The sequence below is a fragment of the Mauremys mutica genome, chromosome 10, assembly GCF_020497125.1.
Source record: "Mauremys mutica isolate MM-2020 ecotype Southern chromosome 10, ASM2049712v1, whole genome shotgun sequence".
NCBI lineage: Eukaryota > Metazoa > Chordata > Testudines > Geoemydidae > Mauremys > Mauremys mutica.
Genome location: NC_059081.1, coordinates 79,169,015 through 79,178,467, shown reverse-complemented (window position 1 = coordinate 79,178,467; position 9,453 = coordinate 79,169,015). Strand labels below are relative to the sequence as shown.

Genomic DNA, 9,453 nt, shown 5'->3' with positions numbered 1-9,453 from the left:
CCTGCGCTTCCCTTTGCAGAATAAAGATTGCGCTGTAGTGCTTCTGGCATCGCTTAAAAAAATACCTAGAGATCATGGTATATACTGGAAATGTAGGGTTTGTCATGGGGCTACGCATTTTGATATTCCCCAGGCTTTCATTTGACTTCTCCAGGGGGTGTAGTCAGCGCCTACATTTCTCTGCTTGATCTGGGGGTGTCAGTGAGTCTGTCTTTGACAACTCTGTGGGGACAGCACGTGGGTTTTATATATGGCCACACATATAGAAGCCGCACACTCCAAATTCCAGGCAGACGCACACCAGCCCCTCGCCTAATGAGCACAGGTACCTGCTAGCAATTACTTTTTCCTTCTGCGCCTGATTCCCCTAAAACAACCCACCTCCATGTGAGACACCACTCACAGTCAGACTTGATTCGTTCAATGCCTCTGTGGCTATAAACTGTTTTCTATGAGGCTTGATTCGTGTCAAAGCCTCTGAATCAATAGATTGTTTTTTAAAGGACCGGTCATTATCTGCGAGTGCCGAAATATTTGGCCTTGTCCTTTCAGTGGCCATGATTCAAATGTAGGCTAGCTATTCAGGACCCTCTCCTGGCTTTCTCTGTTAATCCGTCTAGGCCGTTTATCAGTCATTATAAATAACATAGTCAGTCGTGCAAAAGCGGGGGGGGGGAATCGATGTTGATCAGGCTACTTACTTGGAATATTTTGAGAGCAGTTTCGAAGGGAAACCACTCACAAGACGCTGTGTCCTGACAAAGCTTCATTTCCAGACCGTTCTAATGCAATTTATACCCCAGCATTAAAAAAAAAACGATGAAGTGCAACTGATATAAATTATGTCAATATTGGTATTGACCTTCTGGACCATTTGATTTACTCGCTGACGCTTAAACTGGAAGTCTCAGCGCTATCTGCATAGCAAATTGCTCCTTGCAGCTCTCCGTAATGGCCCACTTCCACAGCCTGTTAGGAGTTGGCTGCTTTTTTGGGGTTGTTTTTCATTTTATTTCGCAAATTAACGCTTTTAATTCCTGTCTTTCTATTTATAGATCGCCTCTGTCCCTGCTACCCACGGCAGATGCGTTATAGGTGAGTTATAGAGACAATGCTTTTGTTTAAATAGCTGTAGGAGGAAAGGTGGTATTTTGCGTTCACTGATTGTTAATAATCAAAGTCTTTTTGTTAGCAAACAAGCTTTCGGTGAGGGGAGGGAGGAAGTGGACGATCAAGTATATGTTTAATAACCAGGCAGAAACGAGTTCTGGTCTCGTAATCCCATGATCATGTGGAAAAGAAAAAATCCCCATTGCGATGGGTTTATTTTGGCCGAGCTTTCAGCGGAATGCTGTCATTTTTGTCATGTCCTTGCAGATCATTGCATGGTGCACATACCAATTAGTGTGGCATCATGACAACTTGGGGGGGGGGAATAGGGGGATTTGCTTTTAAATATCACTAAAGACCCTCCACCGTTCTGACAACTTTGCGGGGTTGCAGTTTTTCTTCCCCCTAACCGGACAGATCGTAGGACAGATACGGATTTGGCCCTGTTAATTTCCTAGAGCGTTAATCAGATACAGCGCGGCGGGTCAGATAACAATACACAGAGTCAGTCCCACTCGCAAGAGTAAAGTGCCTGCATCTCTCTCATTGTCTGACACTCCACCGTAACCCTGCTCAGGGCTGGAGCAGGAGTAAAATCAGAACCGTTCATTTACAGACCTTTCAGCACTGGCTGGTGTTAAAGCTCCAGGTAGTTTGGTGCATGGGGGTGTGTTGGATATTTACGGAGGGGGCAGAAGACCTGTCTGATCCTTTTCAATTCAAGCTACCTAGAATCACAGGCCTGGCTACCGCCTTCCCTTCTGGTCAGCTCCCTCCTGGACTAGGTTCTGCAATGCCACCCTGTTTCTATAACATCCTTTTCAGCAGGGTTTTGTTTACAATTTATTATAGAAGAAATTCGCTTCCATAAACTCAGCCATCAGCTGTGGGGGGTGGGGCAAGCTTTGCCTTCCCCCCTAGTTAAACTTTAGGTATTTTGCTAAATATTTCCTATTGACAATAAACCTGACCCAGACTCAAAATGATACGGTCCTAGGAGGGAAAATGCTCCCACTCTCACACAAGAAATTCTGTACAGAAGGCGGTTGGCTTTTTTTTTCTTTTTCTTTTTGATTTTGTTTATTCACAAGACTGAGTTTCTTTTTAAATTTCATAACTTATCAGGAAAAAAGCTACATTGAAATAAATTAAACACAACAGAGAGGATCGTGCTTTTCAAACATGGCTTAGTAGAATATGCAACCAAATCGACAGAAAGCCAGGCAAAATAATAATAATAATAATAATGAAAATAATTCACCCAAATGTCTGCCACTCAGCCAACCCAAAAAGGGGAAAACAAACCTTAGTTTTGTTTCATTTTTACCTTTCAAAATGATTTAAAAAAAACCCCAAGACTCAAAAGATGAGTAATATGCATTGCAGTTTGTTGTTGTTGGTTTTCTTCTGGAATGTAAGAATTCATGTTACTGGTTATTTGGTCCCGTAAGAGTCAAAACACAGCAGCTGAGATCCAGCACTTTATATACAAAGTAGGACAGTATAATAAATATTTATTATGTCTCTTCAAGGGTTTGATATTCCCGCTCCAAAACAAAACACAGTTTTAAGCCTCTTAGTAATAGATTCTTGCTTTACTTGATATGTCGAAAGGTTCAGATTAAAGTTTGTGTTTGTTTTTTAACCCGATTTGGAAACATTGATCAAAACTTTTGGATGGGGAGGGGGGGAAGGGATAGTGGAAATGTATCAGGGTCTGGCTTGTTCCAGCTGCTGGTGCTGACTTCTGATGGCAAATCTGCTGACATGGACTGGGATGGGCACCACGATCTTGGGGTTTCTGGAGGGTTCTCCTGTCTTCGAGTTGGCGTTGCCGGCTTTCACCCTTTTCCACTTGGCTCTTCTGTTCTGGAACCAGATTTTGACCTGCACTTCACTGAGTTTGAGGGCATGAGCGATCTGGGATCTCTCTGTCAGGGACAGGTACTTTTTGCAATGAAATTCCTTTTCCAACTCGAGCAGCTGCTCGCTGGTAAAGGCTGTTCTCCTCCGCCTGTTTTTGCCAGTGGACGTGGTGGTGTTGGAGTTATTTGTGCTCTGGGTGTTCTCTTCTAGTGCGTTGCCAGAGTCCTCTTCTTTATGGGCGGCTTGGCTTGTGATGTTGTCATCAGAGCTATAGTCTAGGTCGCTGTCCATCGAGAAACTTTCCTCTTTGCCTTTAGAGTCGTCTTCCGCTTTGGAATCATCCTTGGCCTGAGCCCGGACAGCCCCTACTGAAAGGGAACCAAAGGCATTGCGTTACATTTTGCACGGTTAGCTCTGCAGCTGTCTAGCTTCCCAGCACATTTTTCCAGCATCTGCTGAATTAAATCCTCCTCGATTTATGTCTCTGTATTTATCTACGGGAGGGAGCTCTAGCGGAGTTTGAAGAAAGCAAACGGGCTCATAGGGAGGAAAGAGAACCCCGATCTTGGCAGACACAAAGTAACATTTCGGGACATGTAGCTGCTTCCTTTAGACTGAATTTCACACTGCCCGTTTCAACACTTCTTCACTGGCCGGTATGTTCTCGTTGGAATCTCATCCCCCATAGCCCCGCACCAAACCGATTTAATGAAATGTTACCTTGTGTCACAACACAAGATTGAAGAGCCAGTTCTCTGCAGGTACCCACCGGGAGCCATGTATATTTCACTTGCCAATATTTTTGTAACAATGGGAGGAAAACGGAGGACGGGTCTTTTCCCTTTCTCCGTCTTATTTTTGAGAGGTAAACTGCATTTGTTTGGGAAGTACTTAAAACTTCTCCTCTTTCGATAGCACTGTGAACAATGTATAGAAAGGGTTTCAACCGCGATTAGTTTCCCTTTGGAAAATACATCTTTTTCCATGGGAGGGTTCAATATTTCAGAGATAAGACTCTTTCCTGCGTGCGACTTTTTTTTAAACCCGCTTAAAATCAACTGTAAGATCAAACTGGCCTCCTGTAGCACAGCCAGCGCTGTTCTAAATAGCGATTAGGCAGAATTTAGTCATTACGTGTGACAGATTTTAAGTTTTCAGTTTGATAAGGTTGCGTTTTGCAGTGTTATCTCATCCACCCTCGTCGAGCGCATTCCTTTGGAAATAATGTGGGGGACTCCTCACCTCCCCCAGGATTTGAGTTGGGGGGAGAGAGGGGTTTATTTTCCAGCCAAAAAAATCTGGAGATCACCTCTCTCAAGGGAATGGACGTGCTACGTTTGTGAAATTTACAGGGTTATGGCACAGATGGGGACACGCACCAAAAAAAACTCTGCCTGACAATAACCCTTCCTCCCACCCTGGCTTCGCTGAAAGGGAGGAAGAAACTTGCTCGAACTGCGCGCCCAGAAGCGTCGCGTAGCCACTCACCCAGGGACGCCTGCACGGCTTCTGCGGCGGCGAAGGACAGCAGGGCGCTCTCCTTGCCCAGGAAGGATTTCCCCTCGTCGGTCTCCTGCTGGATCCCTTCGCCTTTGTCGAAGTTGCCCTGGAGAGCTTGGGGGGCGAACTTGCGGGCCGCCTCCTGGTGCTGCGGGGACGCGGAGAAGCTGCCGGGCAGCGTGGCCATGAGCGTGGAGGTGAGAGCCATCCCCTGGGCCAGGCTGGAGCAGAAGCCGGTGGGCAGGCTGGGGATCTGGTGGTGGGGGTGGGAGGGCGGCAGGGCGGGCTGCAGCGAGGCCGGCGGGGGCGGGGGCGGCGGGGGCAGCACCACCGGCCGGTAGGGCATGAACATGGGGTAGCCGGTGTAGACGAAGTGGCCCGGGCTGGGCTGGGGCGGGCTGCCTATGAGCGAGTCGATGCTGAAGGCCGTGCTGCTTCCCAAGGGGCGCTGCATCATCATGAAGGAGGGCTGGAAAGCGGCGCTCATAGAGCTGCTGGGGGCCGGAGCCGGCGGAGCGGAGCGGCGGGAGCAGGCGGCCAGTGCCCCGGCCGGATCCAGGAGGCGCCTGGCGGTCCCGGCTCCGGCTCCGGCTCCGGCTCGGGGGGGTGCAGGGCAGAGCCGGAGTCAGGCCAGGGGGGGCGCCGGGGCCGCTCCGGTGCTGCTGCTGCTGCTGCGGGGCAGCGGGGGCATCGCCTCGCCGGCGCCTGGGGCCCCGCTGGAGGAGCCGCTGCCGCTGGAGGAGCCGCCGCCGCCGCGCGGGCCGGGTGCTGGGTCGGAGCGCGCGGGGCTCTCGCCGGGCGCCGCCAGCACCTTTAAACCGCGCTCGCCGCGTCCCATTCACATGTTGCCCGCGTGCGAACCTTGCCCCGCCTCACGTGGGCGCCCGCCTGGCCGCCCATTGGCCGGCGGCGCGGGGAGGGGGCGGGGCGGGGGCTGGGCCCCGCCTCCCCGCGCGAGCCGAGGGGGCGGGGCGGGGTCAGGGATGCCGAGGGCCAGGGGAGCGGAGCCCTGAACGCTGCGCCCCGCGCCCGCCCCGCTCCCAGGCCGCGGCCCCGGGGTGTGCAAGCCCGAGCCTCCCTTTCCCCCTCCCGGCCGGGCCGGGGTCTGAGCCTGGGTGTGGGTCACAGCGGGCGGGCACGCTGGGACCCCCCCTCCCCCTGCTTCAGTTTGTTCCCTTTTCCCCCGGAGAACTGGGGTGACCAGTGTGAACAATCAGGAGGGGGGGGGGGATAATAGGAGCCTCTATAAGAAAAAAGATCCCAAAATCAGGCCTGTCCCTATAAAATCAGGACACCTGGTCACCCTACGGAGAACAGATGTTAAAATATAAATGCGCATTGGTCTTTTGGAACCGTCATCCACATTTTCAGGGCACGTACCCACCCGCAATAACAGCCCTGGTAATGACGCTAATAAAGGGCGAGGGTTTTTTTTTTTTGCTTTTGAATGTGGTCGGTCCTCAGGGAGAAGTGGGGGGCTTGAAATGGTCGCCTGATTATATGGCTGGAGCCTGATGGAGGCTTTACGATGTTTGTCCAAATAAAAGCCCACCTTTAAAAAATGCACCAAGTGATTTTTTTTAAAGGACAGTAGATCCGCTTAGTTAGTAGGAAAACGAAGATTTAATGACGAGCTGTAGCCCCTATTGGCATAAAACTATCTTTCACTGGGCTGATTTGCTGTTATTAAAACGTTATCGAAAGTTGATTTCTCTCTCTCTCTCTCTCTCTCTTAAAACTAAGATTAAAATATAAAAGATTCCACGGGAATCTAAACGGGGGAAAATACAAATCTAACCGGTGCACAGGCCGAACAGAGCTACTGAACAGATTCCCCCGATGTACCAATGTTTTGCTGTTCAGTTTTAACAGCTGCAATAGGACAGAAGTGTGTGTGTGTGGGTGGGGGGGGATATCCTTTTGAAACATTAACCAAGACAGCGATCAGAGAGATGGGTGCTGTTACCCTAGTGATGGGAGTCTTTTCACCTGTACATTTAATTGGAAGATAAAGGCAAATCGATATTTATGAATTTATCGACCCAACTCTTTGCAAATCTGTCTGTCTTTTTTCTCTCGCAGACTCCTAACTCTATGGCCCGGTAGGGAATATCTCCATCCCAGTATAACTCTTACAGCGAGGTTCCGTGATGGGGGGGCGTGGAATCCACTCTGCATCACACCAGGCTGTCTGTAATGATGGAGACCTCGCTGTACTTTATCCCAAAGGGGGGGGAAAACACCCCCCAGCAAATTTTGAAGACATCTGTAAGTGTACCGGGAGAGCCATCCGAATGCCTGTATATTTGGAGAGAATCCATTCGAACGCAGTGTGTCTATTTACATCAATTCGTTATGGGTGCAGAGACAGAGGGGGCATGACTCTGGGGGTAGCAGGAAACACGAAACACTAGTTCAGAATCGACTGATGTCATCGGAGTCAAAATCCAAAGAGAAACTCCGGAGGACGTTAAATAATCCCACTCGTTGAAATACCAGAGCAATCCACTCATTTACTGGCGTGTCAGAATGGTGCTGACAGGACCCTTAATCTTTCCGAAAGTTGTTGGGTTTAGCTTTCTCTGCTACTTGTCACAGATGTGCCCATCAGCCGATTTTTAAATCGCCAGGCGAGCAAATATTTCTAATCAATCAAGAAACAAACATCTGAAATCGTACTTTCAAGTATCATGGTGGGAACTTTCGATGTCTCGGGGAAATTGCCATCATTCTGGATTTAGATTTCACTCACCAGACGATTTAAAATCCCTCGAAGTACCTCCACATTTAGAATAATTTGATGGCATATTATTTGCATCTATAAAGTGCTACCGGAGATACCGACTGCAGAGGCTTGTTCAATAGGGATTCCGGCATAGTCCCATCAACGGGAGGTTTTATTTACTGGTGTGCTTTTCCTAAAACTGTACGTGTCATAAAACTATCCCTGAGTTTTGTAGTGATTAACAAGATCGATCCCAGACACCTTCAACTATCTGCAATGCGTTTAAAGCTTGAGGACTGCAGATAATAAAATCCTTGACAGTTTTTAGTCTGCTCTTTGTACAGATTAACCAGTATCTCTCTCTCTCTCCCCCATTAGCAGAGGGCCGCAGTCTATTCTTCTCATGCACTGTATGCAAGCCAATTTGCATATATTCCTTTGCAACTTCCATCAGCAGAGGAAGAGCAGAAATCATTTCTGGAAAGCCACCGCCGCTTCTCAAGCCAGGCACAAGTTTAGCTCCGCTGGTAAAGCAAGCACTCTGTCCGTACGCAAAGTTTACAGCACACCAGGTGATGAGAACACTCCTGACACCAACGTTAGACCGAGTAGCGGCCAGGATTAGTCAGCATCACAGACACCAGCTAAGAAGTCTCTATAGCAACGCTAGATTTTGTTTATTTCAGCGCACACATGTTTGCACGTAGGTGTGTAGCGCCTGGAGTTAACAGCATCTCAGTGGTTGGGTTTATGGCTGAACACAAGCAGGGCGAGGGAACGTTAATGTGGAGTCCTTGTAATTTTCGGTGGAGGAAGCGCCCACCTGGCCGTTTGCTGATGTTGCTGGGAGTGGAGAGGAAATAAGGGAAGGAAACACAACCCGCAGGCAGCATGTGAATGTCAGCTCCCAACACTCTCCCTTTTGCTCGCGGCGTCGCGCTGCACGTCTGGCTCGTCTGACAGAGCAGCCCCATTTGCCCGGGGAAACGTGTTGGCTTCGCAGGGAACTACTCTTATTTGGGGTTTCATTGCAACGCCCGGATCAGCCAGTCGTTATTGCAACCTTCCCTGGTAACGCGTTGGGAAATAGCCCGGGATGGTTTTCTCCAGGGGCAGGGCGATTGCATTCACACCCAGCTAACCTAGGCGAGTCCCTCGAGTGTCCAGGATGGGCTCACAAAGGGCTTCTTGTGTAAAATTCCCCATCAGACACACCAATTTGCAAGTGGCAAAGCATTAAAGCCTCATCTTTTTAAACGATTTTATTCAGGCTGCTGCTTTTTTTTTTAATCTGAAAGCCCAAAATAGACTCCATGCGGTTCTAAGTGAAGTCAGCCTCTGGCTTGGCTTTGAAACAGCTCCTGCAATTATGTAAAAGAGCCATTCACTAACACGGTGGAATTAAAAGCGAGCTCGCCTGCTCCCTTTTCACGGGCAAGCCTCTCATGTTTGGCGTTTCAAAGCCCTTCCAACACGATGTCTTGCTCGAGGACAAAAGGCAGAACAAAAAAAAGTCCCCCAACTTGTAAATTGAACGGCAAGGGAACTTTAAACAATTTAAAGCCCATAAATAATGATAAAGAGACCTGGCAAAAAGGCAAACCCATTCAATTAATAGCGTTTCCCAAGCAAAGAGCAAGTGCTTTACAAAATGCAAGAAAAATAAAGTTTGACTTCTATTCTTCTGCCGCGGTGGAATTTAGAAATGGAGGCAGCAAACTCCCCCCCCCCGCCGCCCCAGTCTGCTACAAACATGCCTGGGGGATGGGAAATAAACTATTTACTGGTAAACTTCTAACCAGGAAGTGTAGTTCCTCTACTCTTGTTTTGGCTGCAAAGTTGAATCGCGGGAACTTGAAACTTTGCATCCACTCGGATGACTTTTTCTTTTCTTTGAAAGAAATTGCCCTACACGCTCCGGGTGATAACCTGGGTACTTGCAACTTGCTGTTGTGTTTAACGAGACTTTGCCATGCTGGGGCCACGTTTTCACCGCCTCTCATTAGCATTTCTACCCTCACCCAAAGGAGAAAATAACGCTGGGCTCTGTGAAAGTCACAGTGTGTTTACAAGCTGCGGCTGTCCCGCGCGGGGCTGCTTGGCTGTTGGGCTGTAGACAACGAGCCCTGCAGCCTGCCAAATCTGAGCCCCTATCGCTGCCTCGGTATTTCACTGATGGCTGGGGTAGGGTTGGCATTTATTGATTACGGAGTTACCACCGGGGTAATGAATAACCTTCTCTGCCCCCCTCT

The 9,453-nt window shown here is 49.0% G+C and overlaps 1 protein-coding gene across 2 annotated transcripts; it reads right to left on the bottom strand.

Annotated features, from left to right (window-relative positions):
• Window positions 1-1,205: 1,205 nt before the first annotated feature.
• Window positions 1,206-5,095, bottom strand: GBX2 (gastrulation brain homeobox 2). Of its 2 annotated transcripts, none has more exons than XM_045031857.1 (2): window positions 4,465-5,095; window positions 1,206-3,341 (listed from the first exon to the last, which is right to left on the bottom strand). In XM_045031857.1, the coding sequence occupies exons 1-2, from the start codon at window positions 4,961-4,963 to the stop codon at window positions 2,821-2,823; spliced, it is 1,020 nt and encodes a 339-aa protein (XP_044887792.1). In that variant the 5' UTR covers window positions 4,964-5,095; the 3' UTR covers window positions 1,206-2,820. The 2 variants fall into 2 exon arrangements, with proteins under 2 accessions (XP_044887792.1, XP_044887791.1); XM_045031856.1 differs by having other exon boundaries at window positions 1,212-3,344; window positions 4,465-5,085.
• Between the last annotated feature and the right edge of the window lie 4,358 nt (window positions 5,096-9,453).

Excerpts from the sequence above, each read along its gene's own strand:
- GBX2 (XM_045031856.1), bottom strand. The coding sequence starts at position 4,963 with ATGAGCGCCGCTTTCCAGCCCTCCTTCATGATGATGCAGCGCCCCTTG. Across the intron at positions 3,345-4,464 it reads AGCCGTGCAGGCGTCCCTGG|TAGGGGCTGTCCGGGCTCAG; the intron begins GTGAGTGGCTAC and ends GTTCCCTTTCAG.